Source organism: Centroberyx gerrardi, chromosome 16 (assembly GCF_048128805.1).
Source record: "Centroberyx gerrardi isolate f3 chromosome 16, fCenGer3.hap1.cur.20231027, whole genome shotgun sequence".
Classification (NCBI taxonomy): Eukaryota; Metazoa; Chordata; class Actinopteri; order Beryciformes; family Berycidae; genus Centroberyx; species Centroberyx gerrardi.
This window is the reverse complement of record NC_136012.1, coordinates 12,462,599-12,482,004: the sequence shown is the minus strand read 5'-3', so window position 1 is coordinate 12,482,004 and position 19,406 is coordinate 12,462,599. Positions and strand designations below refer to the sequence as shown.

The 19,406-nt window shown below is 45.0% G+C and overlaps 1 protein-coding gene across 2 annotated transcripts; it reads right to left on the bottom strand.

Annotated features, from left to right (window-relative positions):
* Window positions 1-290: 290 nt before the first annotated feature.
* Window positions 291-19,209, bottom strand: kdm3b (lysine (K)-specific demethylase 3B). Of its 2 annotated transcripts, none has more exons than XM_071909722.2 (25): window positions 18,731-19,209; window positions 15,395-15,559; window positions 14,641-14,754; window positions 14,373-14,478; window positions 13,246-13,370; window positions 13,066-13,125; window positions 12,249-12,956; window positions 10,808-12,059; window positions 10,497-10,713; window positions 10,084-10,298; window positions 9,603-9,755; window positions 9,333-9,440; window positions 9,083-9,210; window positions 8,681-8,981; window positions 8,327-8,580; window positions 7,913-8,185; window positions 7,591-7,762; window positions 7,359-7,449; window positions 7,039-7,169; window positions 6,756-6,875; window positions 5,347-5,370; window positions 3,860-3,999; window positions 2,399-2,575; window positions 2,100-2,234; window positions 291-1,295 (listed from the first exon to the last, which is right to left on the bottom strand). In XM_071909722.2, the coding sequence occupies exons 1-25, from the start codon at window positions 18,938-18,940 to the stop codon at window positions 1,215-1,217; spliced, it is 5,460 nt and encodes a 1,819-aa protein (XP_071765823.1). In that variant the 5' UTR covers window positions 18,941-19,209; the 3' UTR covers window positions 291-1,214. The 2 variants fall into 2 exon arrangements, with proteins under 2 accessions (XP_071765823.1, XP_071765824.1); XM_071909723.2 differs by having other exon boundaries at window positions 8,681-8,978.
* Window positions 19,210-19,406: the final 197 nt, after the last annotated feature.

Sequence of the window (19,406 nt, the reverse complement as noted above, 5' to 3'; positions counted from 1 at the left end):
TCTAACTGAATTCATACTTGCTTCCTCAGCTATGCAGCATCCAGTTTCACTGCCCCATTTCTGTGATCTACTTACTAATTCAGACACAAGCTGGTGATACGTGAAAGCTAGGTCAGACAGGACAGACATGGACTGTAAAACACAAGGTGTGATTTAAAGCCACACAGTAAACATCAGTACCATCTTGATTTGATGGCCCTTGAAGCATACATCAGCTAACTGAGTCCTGTATAGTTCTCAGTGGTACACGGATAGGTCTTTTGTAGGTGAAATAAACATTAAGCAAACAGTAGTTTTTGTAAACTTTATTTTGAAAAATCAAACAGACTGCTAAGATCAATATATATATTGATACAACGTTAACGGCCAGTAGTTCTGTTCAGCTGTAATTGTGATTCTTGAACAATGTTGTTGTTGGAAGTCTGCAGTTCATTCAGACCATGGGACAGAGAGAGGTGACCAAACCAATGAAAAACAATTGTCAAAACCAGTCCTCTCTGAAGCATTCGATCGCACCAACCATCTTTGTTACCTTCTGGTGTATAAAAAGAAGAGAACACACTTTTGAAGTTCTTACTCTAAAAGTGAAAATAAGAAAACTAAAAATACAAAACTTTGGTCTGCTTCCCTTCGCTGGCTGCTTCGCAAATTCATTTCAGCCACGGAGGGCAGAAGGAATCAGCTGTTAAAAACTCCAACAACAAAAAAAACCTACAAAAACAGGTTAACCTCTCTCCTATTGAAGAAAAATAATATTGACGTCATCAAAAGAGGAAAGTTAGCCCAGTACTCACATTTTGTCAGACGCTTACACTGTAGCTGAACCTCTTTGCTCCAAAGGCACGTCAGCTTTTACCTCCCTTAGTCTCATGTCTTACATATACAATGAAAACAACAGAACAAACACACTGACCTTAAATACAGAGTTAATCAAAAAAGAATTGGAAAACAACTAGACGTGTTTGAGCGTACTGTGTAACAGCGATGAAGAGCTTCCTTCATCAAAGCGCTGACTAGCCCCTCCCCATCTAATCCCACCCCACCTCAAATGTTCTCTTTCCCCAAACCCAGACCTTCACTGCCCCGCAAAAACCCTACACTCTATCACTGCAGCTTGTTTGTGTGTATGTAGGTAAGTAATGTATAATGTGTGTGTGCGTAGAGGAGTGGTCTTCAGAGGCTGGTTGCCTTGGGACAGTGGTAAGCGAGGGGGACTAAGGGCGTGCTAGTTTAGGTTCGTGGGCCCTCAGTGTCCCAACCGCGTCCTTCACTGCATGATAGATGATGTTCTTCACCTGGGGAAAACAGTGGGAAACATCCATTAGAACAAAGACAGACATGGAACAACAGAATGGGAAACATACAGTTCGTTATTTGCTCATATCAAGTAATCTGCAATGTACTGAATAGACAGGAGTCAACCACAGCCGCACAGGGATGACGTCGACTTCGGCTCCCTGTTGGAATCAAGGTTGACAGAACAACCTTTATTCCAAACCCCAACTCTAACCCCATATTTGAATTTCAGCCAAATGTCAAAAAATCATAACATTTGATGGCTCCTCATGCCTTGGCTCCACAGACTCATTCTCTCTTGACCTAGCGTTGCTCTTCTACTAGCCTGCTAGTTTGTTGTTAGCACACACATGCTTGCTAGCGGCATCATGGCAGAATACACCCAGCTGAACGAGGAGATTACTACTCCTCCAAGCGATGTTTGGAAGATATTTGGACTGAATAAAAGAAAGCCTCTGTGCCTCTGCGAATCAACTCCAGGTATCTGCGTCCTGGTTTCATGAGTCAATATTATATAAATGTTATTAATATTTGAATTTCAGTTGAATTTCACTTATTTCAGTCAAATATATTTCATATTTCATAGTCAAATACATTTTTAGAGACAATTAACAATCCCAATTGCAATGAATGACTTCCGGTGTCCATCAAACCAGCGGCACATGAACACAGCGTTACATCAGCTGTGGCACACTGCTCAGGATCAACACTAAACAAAGGCTATTATCTCCGACAAGCTGAATACAATAACATGTTAGGCAGATGTTCAGGGAAAAGCACAGAGTCCCCCAGGGCAAACCGACCTGTAGCTTGTCCTCGTGGTTGGAGTGAGTGGTGGACAGGTGTCTGAACTCCTGGGTCAGTCTGAAACAGTGCTTCACATGCTCTGGGGATACAAAGTCCTCCGCCACCTTGATACAGCTGTACAGGTTGTGGACCTGTGGGAAAAGGGGGAAAGGAACATGAAAGACAAAAAGGTAAATGAAAGAATGATTGACAGACATGGACAATGACTCTTGAATCTACGGGTATTTCTGCAAAAGGAAAGCAAAGGAAAGAAGTGTCAGGTTATGTTCTCTTAAAATACCACAACATGTCTGACCTGGTGTGGCGCCCCAGCAGGGATAAAGACAGCGTCTCCTAAGAACTGCACAATGGCCCAGCCCTGGACGCCGTATTCTTCATAGAGCCTGCGGCGGAGCACCTGGTCCAGGTACCAGCTCTGGTCGTGGATGGGGTCGTGGTCTGGAGGGTTCTCCTGACCCTGCTCCTCTCCCACCTGACACAGATGAGGACAAACCACGGCATGGTGCCTTTCATTAATTTGAACCACACAATGATCTTGGGTCGTTGTTGGCCAACTTACTTTCTTAGTATAATACACAAGGATGTAGTGGAGGGTAAACCTACCTAGACTCAGTTTACCCAGGTGCCGTTTTAGGCTGACAAATTCGTAGCATGTAAGTAGCATCAAACTGATGCAAATCAGCCTGTATGGAGATTCGGTCTTTTAAATTATTCCAAAGTGATTGGAGTTTTTGCTCATTTCCTGTATTCCCTTACTGTTATATCAGTATAGGTCGTTTTCCAGTACTTTCATCACATTTTGAGATATTTGCTATTTTTCCCTCAACTTAGTAGTTGTAATTACTTTGAAATTAACGCTGTCTAAATATTATGTGGTACTGCAGGTAAAGAAGAAGGTGCCAATTTTGAGCCAGAACTGTGTGAAATCAAGCTTTATTTTCAGTTCAATTGTGCGGACTATAGCTGGCGGAAGCATCTTGGTTTGGTTTTCTGTTGGCTTGACTGAGATGTGATTGACAGAAGGCAGGTCCTAAAGTAACCGCAGAGAACGTTAGCTATTGGTTGAAAGTTTTATCTTAGTGAGGAAAACGCGGAAATCAGGGAAGCAGAAAGCGAATAAGTAAGTAGTAGTAAGACAGACACTTCTAGTGTTTACTGTGGGGATTGCTTGTAGGCGTGGTGGCATAGGTTGCTTTGGTCCCAGGCAAAAAAAATCCAAAATGATTAGGAAATGGTCAGTATATGTGATTTTTCAAAGGTGTCTCAATAAAAATAGTAATGATAGTAATAATAATAACAATAATAATAATAATAATAATAACCGTTGACAATATAATTTTGAAAATGTTTTTTACTATGAAAAACAATTTCATTCAAACATGGATGAAGAAATAAAACACAAAATATTTACACAAAATATAAACTTTGGTATCATCCAAAACTTAACAAGGGATGGAAAATGTAAAAAAAAACGAGCAAAAACTCAAATCAAGCTGCAATTATCCTTAAAATGGGGGATTCAATTAATTAAATAAATTAATGATTTTTTTTTATGTTGGTGGTTGTTTGTGTTATAATGATCGACTGGAGGTCACAGGCTGCACACCTTTTTATTTACTAAATCACTGTTAATACATCAGTGTCCTTGTAAGAGACCTTGAGAGGATGAGACTGAAATATGTCACCCAAGGACAGCCAATTATATTACAGCTCAAGAGATCAAATGTCATGTGAGACAAATATACTGGCTGCTGACCTTGCGGAGCAGTTCTCTGATCTTCTCAGCATCCTTGGCGGCATAGATGTGCCAAAGTGCTCCAGGCTTCTCCTTTGCCTCGTACACCCTCCGCTTCGTCATTTCATCCACATCACCCTCCTCAATGGTGGTTATGACCTCTGCAGGACCAAACACACACGTACACACACATAGCATCGAAGGGTCACCAGCAGAGTCTCTCACTCATGACGGCATTCAACAGTGATGAATCTTCTTAATGTGCTGCTTGAATTCTGGTCTACTAAATTAGCATTCGAGCTATGGTCATTGACGTTTTGACATTATGAGAAAACTAGAGTGTCTCTGCTGACTCCTATTTTGACAACTCTGACACCCTGTAACATGACTCAATCCTGGTCAATCGAGTCATTTTGGGCTGCCATGTTAAAACTGTATTTCCCATCTCACACAGTGTAATCCATAGACCATCATACTGTTTGAGAGGAATGGTATAAAGAAAAGGACAAGTTACAGACTACACAATCACATCTACTGTCACAACGTTCACATACAGAGGTCAACACTACTGCTCGAAACTACACCCACCTCTGATTTTAGTATTGATTCATAAAGACGCTACGCGGGAACAGACACATCTGTGTATGATGCGTTTGCTGTGGTGGGTCAGTTTGAACCTATGGCTTCCACCAGCTCAAAGCTGTTTAGTCCCAGTGTTTCTCAACAGTACCTAACCATGTGTATGCATTTAACTAGGTGCCCAATGAGGTATCTGAAGGTAACAGCCTCTGTGTGCATACTGCCATACATTATTAATAATCCGGTCACTCACACAAATGATCCCTAAAGAGCCATAAGTCCAAGTTGCTGGGCTAAATTGTTGCATGTGTTTGTGTAAAGTCCCCCTATATTCTCCTCAGTAGAAGAGAGACCACTGAATGGGGAAAGTATGGCTACTGTTCCTGCAGCCTGCGACGAGTGAGAGGGAGCCTGCAAGGGAACAGGGATGCCAATACTAGATGCCCTTCATTCATAGCTTATCTCCCACAAAGTAAGGACCAGAGCACCACTTGCCCCAAGGCAACAGAAATAAAATAACTGAACTGAAAAAAACTCCCAGGGCAGGGGTCAAATGAAATCTTGTTCAGTTCTGTCAAGGAATAAATTGGAATTCCATTTCAGTTTTTTTTTTTCATAGGTTACTGCATTGACTGAATTGCAAAAATACACATTTTAACCTAACCCTGACATCTACACAGGAGGAAAGTTTGGGTTTCCAAAGGGTATTAATAGAGATTTCGACAATAACCGTTAATAAAGGTTGCGTTTATAGAAATGTAGAACAGGGTCCCAAACATGCCACAGCAGAACTTTAAACAGATGAATAACAGTGCTCTGGCCCCTACTGCACAGATAATAACAGAGGGATGGGGTGGAGGAGTGAAGAAAGGGAGTTAGTCAAGAAGAAGGGCATGCTACTGGGGTGATACAATTGGAAGTCTACAGACCTTTGCGTCCAGCGATATCTGCCTCTGTGAATGAGAAATTTAGCCACAATCAAAACGAGTGAGACCCACTGAAGGGTCTTTTCAGGGTCCTGTCCAAGCCAATGACACCAGGAGTAGCTAAGACAGTAAAAGCTAGAAGTTTGGGACAAAGCTGTGAGAATATTCTAAAGGAGCGTTCAGGAGTGATCAGTTAAAACAAGAAGCTAAGATTAACATCCTCTGTTACAAAGGAGTTTATTTTATTCTATAGAAGATGTTTTTGATGTGGTATAGAATAGGGATGGGCATGAGTACTTGAGTACTCGATTTGAACGTCAGTATTCGTTCAACGGTTCAACGTATAGAGTACTCGCATTTTTTTTTTTTGCTTTGTAAAAAAAACATAGATGTATTTAATAAATAGAAACGTAAATTGACCCTGTTCTATATAGTTTACATTTTTTGGATGGGACTGCTAGCAAGATCTGCACACGCATCGTTACAGGATCTAACGTTACAGCCTGTAACATGCCTGGTCGCCATTCTGCCTGTAACTTACAGGCAGAATGGCGACCAGGCATAAGAGTGATGTTTGGAAGTATTTCGACAAAATAGCCGAAATGAATGTGCAGTGCAAGCTATGTAACGTTAAACTTGCGTATCATAGAACTAGTTCGATGATTAACCATTTGCGCATTAAGCACAATGAGAAAACAGCGGAGACAGATAACAGGCAGTCTCGCATCACCTCATTTGCTAGCAGTGTTAGCACACGCCGTTGTGATGCCACCAGGGCAGAGAAGATATTAATATTGTTTTAACTTGAACATGTATTCACGGCTCACGTTTCCCGATAGCCGTGTCTAGAATTCTGAATTTATGGTTTAATAGGCGAAATTGAAGCCTGGTTGTTCAATAAATGAATTTCAAATTGCACTTGTTTTCCGTTGTTGGCCAATTTACATAAATATGAAAGCATTAGATAGTAATAGATATTCTTACAGGCCTATAGCCTATGAAATTAACTGTTTAGCGTTAGCCAAACTTTGGTTCCGCTTGTGTGTTTCCAGTCGGACACGTACCCCTACCCGCATTTTCGCTTGGGTGTTAATTTCGGACCATATTCTTATGTTAGTTGGTTTTTTTGCGAGTACTCGAGTACTCTACAATAATTTAATGCGAGTACTCGAATATTGAAATTACTTAAAATGCCCATCCCTAGTATAGAAAATGTCAAGACAACTCAAATAATTGTGATATATTTCAATTAATAAAAAAAAAAATTCATACACAATAAAATGACTGCATGTGCTGGGAGGAAGGCAGTGCTTTTGATGAGATGTAGTGGCTCAGCCATCGGTGGCAATAAACAGTGTAATGGCTAAAAAAGCCTTGCAATAAATGAGGTGTGTGTGTGTGAGTCCACTCACCCTGCTCGTGGTCTCCCTCTCCCTGAGGGATGCCTACATAGACCATGACGTTGACGGCGTCAGACACATCCAGATGGAGGTTAGTGGTGCCCACCTTCCTGTCCTCAGTTGAGATCAGGCCTGAGGGAAGGAAAGGGGATGAGGGAGGGGAAATAGAAGACAAAAAGAGAGAGAAATGAGGACAACAGGAGGAATACCAGAGACAGAGAGACATCTAGTAGAACTGAGGTGAGTGAATGAAGATGAAAGATTTCTACATTTGGTCTCAGTCATTCTTTCTCACCATAGGCGTTGTACATCTTAGGCCCCAGGTCAGGACGCACAAAAAAGTTGGGCAGACGGGCAGCCAGGTTTAGGCGGCCATCTCTCTTTGTGTACTCGGGCAGGGGAAGGTTGTCCATCAGATCGTCAAACCTGGGACACAAAACACATGAGAGGTTGTGTGATGGCTGAATACTCTTCTCACAGATTCTTTCAGGGACTCAAACTAAAGATGAAATGGAGAGCCGGTGGGGTGGGGTTGGGTGGGATAAGGCGGGTGGCTGGGTTGGTAAGCAAGTGTGTCAGTGACACCAGAAGTAACAAGCCTCTGGGGTGCCTCACCGTGTGGGCATCATATCCCTGAAGTCTTCTCCTGGAGGCCAATCCTTTAGTTTCAACACCATGGGCTGGCCATCATTATCCTGCAGTCGCTCTGCACTCACAGGTAAACACACACATCAGCCACCATTTGAGCAGCATGGGAAAGAAACAGCTACACAAATGAATGCAGAGGCATGAGAACAAACCAAAATACAAATAAGCGGAATCAAACACAAATAGTTTGGTTACTCACTGGAGATGACCTGGAAGCCGTCCCAGAATTCTCGCACCTTCACGTCAGAGATGATGGCACAGTTTCTACAGTTGACCAGGTCTACATCCTGGTCTCCAAACTCCTCACTGAAGGCCTCAGGTCGCCACAAGTTACCTTTCAGACGTTTATGTATCCCTGACACCAACACAGGCTAGACACAATGGAGACGAGATTAGAGAGATGAAAGAGCAACAGAATTCAGTGCAGTAAATTATGACTGCCAACAGCCGTCTTTGTTGTTCTGTCACATTCCAACATGTCGCAGATGCCCCTGAAGTTATACCCAATGTGGTTCTCTTACTTGTCCCTGCTTCCAGCACTCTCTGAAGATCTTCCAGTTGTTGCTGTTGCCGGGATCCTGTAGGCAAAGGAGTCGTCCGTCACAGAGCCAAGAGTGGGAGGTATGTGGGTCCAGAACACTGAGACCCATTACTCCGTCCCTGCGGCCACCCAACACACCAAGCTCGCCACCCTCAGAGCCCCCAGTGCGACGGCCCTCTGCCTTCTTGGTCTCCACCACTGAGGCGATGATGTGATCTAGGAAGTTCGGGAGGCTGCCCTTCAGCTTGTCACCCTGACAGACAAAAAAAGGACTTTTGGGTTACAGAACAATGTACTCTGGGACACCACGTCCAAATTTTACTAAAGATGTGTACACTTGAGCCCCTTATGATAATCATGTATGGAATGACAAGATGTTTTTAGGTAAACGTACGCCTGCTGAGGTAAAGACAGAAGGGAAGGGCACCCCACTCTCTCCGGGGCCCTGAGGGAGTCTGCCAGGGCCGGAGTTCAGCAGGTCCCGGAGACTGGAACCCTCAGGTTTGGGCTGGGCCATGCTGGAGCCTAGTAGCAGGCTGTTGAATAGCTTAGGGCTGGAAGCAGAAGGCTTTGACAGGGCACTGAGCGAGTCCAGGCCGAAGGGTGGCCGACTGTCCCGACTCATCATAGAGCGGAGCGAACCAGATTCTGGAAGGAGAAGACGGAGACGGTAACTACAAATTCAATACCGATCTCGACTTTTATTGCCAATTGAGATGACACAGATAGTTTCTTCTTTCAAAATTACCTTTCGTGTCATCCTTGGCTTTCTGTGTGGCCAAGTCTGCCAGCCAGTGCAGGGCTGAGCTGTTGCCCTCTCCTGAGGAGCGCGACTCCTTGGCAGAGGTCTGAGTGAGGTTACTGGGGGCACTTGTACCACTGGTGGAGTTACTGGTACTCTCCACAGGCTCACCACCACCACTTTCTGATGATGTTGCTGTTTGTGTAGGTTCTGTTTTGATCGCTGATGTTTCCCCCTCTGGTTTGGGAGTGGTGCCAATGCCGGAGGCTGCAGCTCCGAGGCCACTACCACTGCTTGCTGTGGACTGCTGAGACAAGCACAACCAGACATTAGAGCCCACCAGTTTAACACATTTCACAATGCAAAAAATGCCGGGTCTACATAAAAGATGGTGTGGCATAACAGTACCTGTGAAATCCCATTGGGGGCACTAGGGCGCACTAGAGGCTTGGTGTTTCGACTGGTACAGGGGCAATTGGCCTTAATACCCCACTTGCCTCTCGCCGAGTGCACCATGTCGCCTATGTTGTAGAGAGCTAAAGAAGAGCGGAGATAAAATCATTCATCGCAACTCAGAATTAAGGATTCTGTACTGGGAATTATCATCTCAAATCCTGTCTTTATCTACGTCTGAGGTGTGTGCATGTGTGCATGTTACCTGCCCCCGGTATAATCTGTGTCGGCATGAGGTTCTGCGGCTCGTGAGGTTGGCCTTTGGCACACTTCAACCAAGAGAAGACCTCGTCCTCTGGACCCTCATCTACATCTGAACGAAAGGACACAAATTTTGACCCATGTGTATCCAAGGCACACACAACCTGAAGGACTCACCAAGTATCAACCTAGTTAACAGGAGTTTCATTCACACACTAATACTGTTAAGTAAACTAAACTCTAGAATTCCGCAAATGTCACCACAAAGACTCACCCTCCCTAGGCCTGTTCCTGCGGAGCCGGTAGCAGTCCAGACACACTCCAAAGCCACACTTGCGACACACCCAGTGGATGTTGAACAGGGTCGTCTCACACACGTCACACATTTCCCTGACGCCTCGCACAGCACGTTTCCACGCCACTTTCTCTGAAGGACAGGCCAAAGGAGAGGATTATATGAAAAACAGCACAAGGTTGACTTTTTTGAGAGACTATATGGAACAAAGGCAAAAGAAAATATGAATCAGACACACTGAAAGCATGAAAATCTTCAATTAGTCCAAGTTAGTGTTTCCTATAGATTTTTTGTAGATGTGTAGGGGTGGAGGTAATTTAACTCCTCGTCCCATTCCAGGATCAGTTCTCACAGGTGAATTTGCTTTTGGTTGCTGTTTTCTTGCTGTGGGTAATGTGGGAGACCACAACTAAATGAATGCAACATTGGATTAAGGGAGATAATTGTTCTTTATACTCACGGTGAGGCTCCACCATCATCATGGCCTCCTTTTCAGACATGACCAACTGGCAGAACTGGTCTCCCACGTTGGCCAGGATGTACTTGGACGTATCCAGGTCCAGGCCCTCCTGGACAGCTGGTGCAGGAAGCCATAGCCCCATGGCCATGGAATCGCTCTGCTGGGGACTGAGGAAGCCCTCCACGCGCAACACACCTTTACGGGTGAATGCCAGCCTGGCCATGGGCAAAAAAAAACAAGGTCAGGTCAGCATTTTTTTTTTATTTTGCTACAATTTAACTGAATCTCATACAAGAATGAGCATTCAATGATGGTAAAGTATATGGCCTTTCCACTATGGTGACAATACACACACAAAGTAAGACACTGTTGTACACACAGACCAAGTAGCACACTGGCATATAAATACACACCTGCGGAAGTGGAAGAAACGACAGGACACATTGGGGTCGTCGTCGTCATCAGTGTCTTCATCTGTATTTCGGTATTTACGGTAGCGCTCCAGACGGCATTCCCGGCACTTGTGCAGGTGAGGGGCCACGTTGATGCAGGAGCCGTCCTGGAGGAAGGACTCACCAGACTGCTTCAGACGACGCACCTTAGTCTGGTCTTTTAACACTGACTGGCCCACTGGAGGACACACACCACAGCATTATGTCCATTGTTCGGCTTGTACATGTCATTACAGAAGATAATGAGCTTGTCAAGAGTGTTCGAGGCTTACCTTTGAAAGGCTTGTTGCGTGGACGGCTCTTGGCAGCCCCTGGGACTTTATTTTTCTGCAGCATGGCCCCATCCTTGGCAGGGCCTGGTGGTCCTCCTGGGGCTTGGCCTCTCTCCGGGCCCTCCTCATTCTCACTCAGGTCTGACAGGTCACTGTTGGTGCTGGAGTCAGAGTCACGCTTGGATGCCTGGCCCCTTTCCTCCAGGGTAAACACAGGCACATCGTCCGTTTCACCAGGGCCAGTGTTTCCAAACAGGGGGAAGCCTGAGGTGGATGTAGGCCTCTCCCCATCCTCTTGCTCCTCCTTGGGCTTAGTCCCTTCACTCTGTGACCTCTGAGATAAGGCAGGGGCTGGAGATGAGGAAGAGCTGGGGGAACCAGCTCCTGAGAGGGCTGCGAAAGGGGAAGACAGGATCCCCTTAGGCGGCTCTGCCATAGTAAACAGATTTGGGTTGCTGTCCGAGGCAGGGCCCAGGTTCTGCGGCTCAGTCCCAGAGAGGCCAGCAAAAGAGGTGTGGGGTGTTTTGTCCCCATATGCCAGGAAGGGGTTTGAGGGCTCTTTGGAGGCCTGGAGGAACAGGTTCTGGTGGCTGTCTGAAGTCTTCGAGCCAGAGAGCATCCCTAAGCCCCCTGCAGAAGTTCCATTACTGCCACTCCTCTTAGCAGCACCTTGGGCTCCGGAGGACGCAGCCAGACCACCCATACTCAGTCCAGAGCCTCTCAACCCTCCAGATCCACTCATGCCTGGGAAGGCGGATGAAGGTTTGTCTCCTCCAAAAGGCTTGTTGAGCACACCGTTTCCTGTTGGATGGGTCTCAGGCACTTTGGGCTGCTCTTTGTGTGGTGCTAGAGTTGAGGCTGGTGCCGACCCAAAAAGCCCAGCTGAGGCCCCCACAGGCTTTTTCAGGCCCTCGGTGGAGGTTGCAGGCTTGAAAAGGCTTGGGGGCTCCTTACTCAGGCTCTCTGACACTGCAGTGAAGTAGTTGGTGTCCTTTGACTGGGTCTGACCAGCAGCTGGACTCGGGTTGGGGCCGGGGCTCTGGGTCATGCATTGGAAAAACAGGTTTTGGTCTTGCTGGGATTGTGTCTCATTCTTCGCTCCTCCAAAGCCAAAGCCAAAAGGCCTGGAGGTGTCCTGGGAAGCTGTGGTGGTGGTTGGTGCTCCGTTGGTCTGGGAGCTAACATCTCCAAATACTGGAGCAGCAGTGGGCATGGCCTGGGGCACACGGAAACCCAATGGAGTCTTAGAGCCCTGAGACACAAAACAGAGTAAATACATTTTTTTCACAGCAAAAAAAAACAGATGCATCATGGTCGGGTGGTCAGTATGCATTCACTGCAATCAAAGTAAAATGATGTTAGTAACAAGGACAACACAGTAATGTCTTACAAAGATTTCCTGTTGTGGTATTGACTACATTGATCATAATGATCGTCTTACCTCAGTCTGGTTTCCCCAGGTGGGGGCTTTAGGGCTGAAACCCACAGAGGCAGAAAGGGCCACACTGGGGCCACTGCCATGCGAAGAGGAAGAGATGGTGACAGGCCCCGGGGACACAAGAGCAGATGTTCTGGGGTAGGCTGACTGGGAGGGCTCCTCTCTGTCTGGCTGGGGGGCTGGGGAGGCCTTGGGAGCAGGAGCTCCAGGGACCAGGCTTGGCATCTGGCCTAGTGAGGGGAAAGATGTGTTGGAGAAGGGAGAGGGGGCCGGTTTGAGGGGAGGAGGGGTGGGGGTGTGAGTGACGGTGGTGGTGGAGTCCGCTGCCCCCTGTGTGGAGAGCGAGCGCCCATTTTCCTTGACGTGGGCAGGGTAACGAGGAGGAGCATTTGATTGGTCCATTTGGAGTGAGGGATTGGTGTTGGGGGATGCCACTCTGCCTTGAGGAAAGGCCCCTTCTGAGGAGCTTCCGTTTTTGGTGGTGCTGCTGACTCTCTCGCCTCCTCCAGCCTCTCCTCCCCACATCCCCATCCCTTCCACTGAGGCTTTGTTGGAATCGCCACAGTTTTGTCCATCAGCTCCCGCCTCTCCTGCGCCTTTGAAACGTTTCAAGTTCATGTCATCCTCACCCTCGGAGGCAGTCCTACGCCTACGCCCACTATCACCCTTCGCCGTTTCGCTCTCCTTCCTGCGTCGCCCATTCTTACCAAGCTGAGAGAAGAAAAGAGGAAGTAATGGTATTAGTTGGTTTGAAAAAAGGTCAATCTATAACTAAAATCATTACAAACATTACAAATAATTACATTCATGACCACCTTACCTCCTCCTCTGTCAGCATTACATGTATCACGCGAGGATCTACTACCTGATTTTCATCTCCCTATGACACAAAAGGTGACAAAAACAAAACTGTACAAAACTGTTTCAAGTAAATCAACTCTTTAAGTGGCATCTGTCCACATCATAACAGAAAAAACAGCAAAATTTGAGCGTCATTTACCTTCTCCATGGTGATTTCCATGATGTGTGAGACAGGGTCGTGCTGAGAGACCAGTCCTAACGCCCAGCACTCCTCAAACTCTGGCTGGTACACCCGAACCCTGCGTCCTTGAATAGTGTAGGAACCTGAGAACAGGCAGTAAGAAACGGGGTAAGGGGTAAACGCTGGCAGATAGAAGTGAATCAGAGATATTGTAGAAGGAATATGATACTAAATCTATGCAGCACGGGGTGAAAAGACTTGGTTGATTAGTGGGAGCATAAGAGAGGAATGAGGCAACGAGGTGTTGGGGGGCAGTCACCCACGTTGGCTGGAAAGTTACTTTGGCGGTTGCGCAGGGCAAGGTTATTGTTATTTCATTTAGCGTGCCCTGTATATATTTTTTTCAGGCACTAAAGTCTCTCACTCTAGTTTAAGTTAAAGAGGCTAGCATTTGCTAACTTGCTACTACAACATTTGCTGACTATTATACTCTCATCTGATTATCACTAGTTTAGTGAAGAAATAACAACATAATTACAAATGAGTTACCTCCTCAGCATATCATTTAGGCTATGTTTCAGATTTTGTTTCTCTACTCAGACACAGCGCAGGTGTCTCACAACACCATGCTCTGTATCATAGGTGCAATGAATTATGGTCGGTGTAGCCAATCATTAACATGCTTTCACGACTTGACAGCATTAAACCTTGTTTTTTTTTTTGACAAAAAAAGTCAGGTCTGAACACCAACTTTGTGCATCATAGCGCCTGAAATTAATCTAAAACAAAAATTTACTTGAGCGGCTGTTAATTTACTTGAGCGGACCACCCAAAAATTAACATTATGGGAAACACTGCAGAGTATATGGGGGTAAATGGAGTCAAGAAAAGCAGGCTTTAACTGAGCTGGCTGCCAAGGAATATTAGCGGCCACACAGGTAGATTTGGAGTCCCACTTTAATAATTTTCTACAGTGTGTCCCATACATAGGCTCATCCCATACATAGGCACATCTGTGGCGCACCGCCACAATATTGACATGGCCGCCACAAAATAAAAGGTTGGTCAACAGAGCAAGGGCATTGTCGGGATGGCCCGGGGGAGGACAGTATTAGGACAATAATGAGTTGGAGCGCAAGACTCACCCTTCCTGAAGATCTCCTGCAGCTCAAAGTCACTGCACCAGCTGGAAATGGCAGCCTGCAGAGAAGGCTGCTCCAACAGCAAAGAGTGTCTTATGTCTTTATCCACCTGCACAGGCACACAAACCACAGTCATGAAATAGTGCTACGGTAATGAGACAGCACCAACACAGGAACAAAAACAGCAGTAAAGCTTTGCACTAGAAAGTTATGTTGAAAAGGATGAATACCACTATAGCATTAATGGGCTTTGTCAATCAGGCTTACACACCTCAAACCTCTGGACAGATTTGTTATCAGGGAGGAACTCAAAAGTCTTGTTTCCAAAAAACTCCACTGGAACCAGAGATCCCAATCCCACTCTGTCCACTAGGGAGCGGAAGGCCTGAGGAGAAACGGAATACCATGTTATGGTGTGACACTGCCCATGTAGAAAGGCACATTACATTTCCATTTGTTTCAGTTTGATAATTATAATGCTCTCATCATCTCATAGAGAACACTTACATTAAATTCAACTCTCGAAAGGAGCAGATTACTGGGCTTTTTGCTATGTAATCCAAGTCATCCAGACTTCCCCCGGCACTTTGATTACAATTACAGAAGCTGGATTCAAGTCAAAGTTGCAGGCTCAGGGGAGTAACAGACGGAGTCTTTCTCCTCTTTATCCTCCCTAACAAAACTAAACTTGATCCCCATTTACAACTTGTGGACCAATCAGAGGCAGTACGGCAAGTTATGCCAACTTCCTGGAAACTGCTGGAGGTTAGGATTTGTTGCTTAACCTTAGTTAGTGATGGTCAAGGTCCAAACTTGAGAAGGCATACTCAATCAGGCACACTCAAAACTAAAGTTAGTGAATAGCACCATGCCTGCCAAAGAGGATTAAGCCGTGCTGGTGCCTATCTCACTACTTTAGTGTGGCACTCCACTTCAACAGTCACATTGTTTGAAGAAGTCATGACTTGTTCTTAAGCATGATCCAGGACGACCTGCTAGCATCCACTGTCCAACTGAACACTCACCAGAGCGGGCCAGGCAGTGGCTGATGCTGGGGCTCCTGCAGTCCCGGTACCGTCACTCCGGTTGGCCCAGACGATGGACTCTTCCACCAACACAGCTCTCACCCCCTCGCCATACACCTGCACCCAAGACCACCGCTGCACAGCATTCTCAAACTCAACAAACACCTGCAGTAGGAGGAACAGAGACAACCAACACATAGGCATGAGAATTGCTAGGAAGAGAGAGGAGTTGCATGTTAGACTAGAACCTCAGGTGCTAACTGACTTTTTCATAAAATCAGAGACAGGATCAAATTGCAAACCAAATCATCAACAAATGTATTGTAACTCTGTGCACAGTATTTATATAACCACTTACAAAAGAATCCAGGGATTTGCATCACTGTCTCCTATTTGTAATTTCTGTTTATTGAATGCAGTAGGTTCTCTTTTTCATATGAAATGGAAATTAAATGTTTTTATCATAAATCTGCGTATTCCTTGCAAGCCAGTTCATCTTTCATTGAATAATATTTCCTATTTGTTTATGTCAATACAGCAAAGAATGAGGACTAGCAAAACCCACTGCTGCAACAGAAATTTTTGACCAAAGAAGGTAATATCAAAACTCTAATGTACACCCTAATGTAAAGTACGTCTCTCATGGGCTGTTTAAAGCTTATTTCCATGCGCCAAGCATAAAACTAAACATCCATTGTCAGGAGAAGCGAACTTAAGATCTTTCCTCTCCTAAAGTACATTCCAAACCTCACTCTGGTGTGTGAGGTTTGGAAGCTGGGGGTATTTCCTGATTTGTGATATAATTCAAAGTTCCACTTCCTCAGTGGCTTTCTTCCATCACCTGTCTTCATTGATAGTTGCTGCGTTCATGGTCACCACAGGGATTACTCCAGTCAGTGTCATTGTACTGCTCTCACTATCAGGATAGCTTGGATCATAATGGTGTTACAGAGGGTGGGGACAACAAAGTTGACGGTGTCTCTTATTTTGATCTCCTCTGCTAATATGGCTATGATTGAGGCAATCATATTTAGTCTGGGTCAATGGTAACAATGATGATGATGTATGTTGACAGTGATGATGGCAATCATGTTGGTGGAGAAAAGGGTCATGATTATTACAATGATGATGGTGAAGGTGATGAGGGTTTTAATATATCTTCTGTTGCCTTTATGTTTTTCTACCTGTTATGCATAGGTTTTGTGGTGTTTACTGTTTGACAAGTTTTGCTTTTTATCTCTCAAACAGATATTGGTATGACAAAATATGACTGAAATTAGTTAACTTGTGTAGTAGCTTGGTTAGCCACTGAACAAAAGTTTAGAGAACCAAGTGTATTAGTATGGATATAAAAAATAAGTAAAGGCAGGCTGCAAATGCAGCACTCTTTCTCCAAAAATTTTAAAAGAGCATGCTAGATTGTAAAAGAAAAAAAATAAGTGCAAGTCTGAGACTGTGTCCAAGGTATGGATCCAGCACAAAATGTATATTGTGACATTTTCGTATCAGAAGATTTGGTACCATTAACTTTCTACATGGCTACTGTTTTGACCTCCAAATCATTTAGGTTTATAGTTCCAGGAAAGACTCATAAAATGATCTATGTTGTAGGCCTGAAAATAAGATATTTCCCTAAACCTTTACATCACAGCTTAGGGGTGCAAAAGAATATTTTTTGTTCGGGGGTCGTTTTTTTGTTGTTGTTGTTGTTTTTGGCTTGCTGGGAAAAAATGAAACATTAGGCCCTGTGCTGGCAGGGCAAGTGTGGGACAGCACACTTGACTCAGCAGAGCACTAGGATCTGACTGCCTCATAGACACAGTCAGCTTTTCTGTAGCTCAGCAGTGATCCCTTTGGCTAGTTCCCAGGAGGAGCTGCCTGTCAATCATTAAAGAACTCACTCACTCCATTTTATGTCCAAAAGAAAATGTTAATCATTCACATATATTATCAACAAATACAAGAACGGTTGAAAATTGCTTAAAATGGACGAGTTAAACACAAGTAAAAAAACATAGCCTAAATGAAAATAACGCCCGATTCCATCACACGTCTAAGAGTCTTTTGCTGCTGATTGGACAAGAGGCTTAGGTTCAATTTGAGTATTTTTTAGGGAGGGGGGGAGTTACATGCTGAAGAAACTGAAGAAACAAGCAACAAAAGGGCTGAAGAAGAAAGAAAACAGCTATTCGTTATGCATATATGTAATACAGCAAAAGCATACATACACCAAAATACCATCTATACCCGAAGCCCAAAACTCAAGAGCATCCTAACCTGGAACTGAGACTGAACAAAAAAGGCAGCTAGTGTCTATATGCTACACTGCTTTGTACCAGCTAGAAAACCTTTCCCAGGAGCTGGTTTTGAGGAGACTTGCTATAAAGTGTTAAATAATCTGGATTAACTAGATGATACGATGCCACAGGTAATTGTACTGCATTTTTCAACTTTAACTAGCACAGATCCATGGAGAGGTTCAGTGTTTGCAACACAGATCCTGAAACAATATCCCGCAATCAACACTGCAGCTGTCTTTATGCTAGAAGTTTTAGTGATGCATCCTCTTTGCCATGTCGAAATACGCCAAACAGGCGAAAAACTGGTGAGCACAAGTATGCATGGATGCACAACAAAGAGTCCAATAGCCAGGTTTTAAAACCAAAACGAAGTTAACCGTTCATAGTTTAACAATGTGTCACAAAGGAAATTTATGAAAATATGGACAAAACGTAACGTTAGGCTGATTAGTTCCAGTCATTTAAGTGTTTATTTGATGGAAAACCTTTTATCAGACTTCAAAATACCATAATGATCTCGATGCCGTAGTCAGTCAAAAGAATTCCTGGTTTCACCCTTATGTGAACTTGTAAGGCCTTGAACTAAACTAGCTAACGAAGGGAACTGACAAGCTAATGCTAGCCTTCCCTGCAGGTTACATGGGAGTGAACCATAGGCTAAGTTATATAGCGACAACATGGTGGACCTTTAACAAACTCCAACGCATATATGCTATGCCATTACCTGCAAGACGTTAACATGGATATTGCTGGAGCTGAATGTCACGCGTGAATTTGATAAAAAAGCTAACAAAGCAAAGCCGAGGCCAGAAAATCCCCGGCCTCAAGTTTAGCTTCGCGTAACTGCCTGCGACTTCTAGCTAGCTAATATATTTTGGGGCTAACGTTACCTGGCAAAAAAAATGCACCAACATTAACGATATAAAACGAGCAGAAGGAGGTGAAATTCACTGTCAATAATTAGCAGACATCGTAGGCATTACATCAGTGGCCGTTTAGTTCAATGGTACGACAGCCTTCGTATGTAAACACTGACCGTCAGTCCCGTAGCTGCTGTGGTTGTTGTTGTCGCCTCTCCTCCGCTAACCTCGGGGGCGGCCAGGCCCATGACGCTGACTGCCCGCACAGTCCCCCGGAGCCAGTCCCGGGCCCAGACGGCCAGCTCCGGCTCGGTTCCGGTCGCGGACCTGCCGTCGTTGAGGAGCAAAAGCAGACGCTTCCCTATCAACTCAAGAGAGTCCCCCATGTTTTGCTTGCTAGCTAGCTAGCTCTAGGGAGCCACCATGAACAGAGTAACTTCGTCGCTTGGGATGGGAACTCACAGATTCTAGGAGCTAGGAGAGCAAGCAGAGCGTCAAGTAGCTGCTGCAGTTTGGTACTAAATGCAGAAGAGACTCCCTTTCGACCGGCTCACCGCAGGATACTCAGCGGCGGACCGAGTCAGCCAGGAATCCAGACAGTAGAGATGTTATTGTCCTCGGTGCTAACGCCACTATCCCGCTCTATCCGCCATTGAGCCCTGCAACAATCAAACGCACTCCTCGTAGGCAGCACTGCAGAGACAGAGACCAAGTCTGCGGAAACAGCGACCTCTAGTGACAAGCCTGTGCTCTGTGCATAGAAGCTGTTTCTTGATTACCTTACTTTGTCCTGTAGAATAATTGTCTTTCTCTTATTCCGAGGCCGTGTATATTCTCTTAACGTTGTAATGT

Coding starts and splice junctions, on each gene's coding strand:
- kdm3b (XM_071909722.2), bottom strand. CDS start 18,940: ATGGGGGACTCTCTTGAGTTGATAGGGAAGCGTCTGCTTTTGCTCCTC. Junction 14,755..15,394: donor CCACTGCCTGGCCCGCTCTG/GTGAGTGTTCAG, acceptor GTTTCTCCTCAG/GCCTTCCGCTCCCTAGTGGA. Junction 9,441..9,602: donor CAGGAACAGGCCTAGGGAGG/GTGAGTCTTTGT, acceptor CCTTTCGTTCAG/ATGTAGATGAGGGTCCAGAG.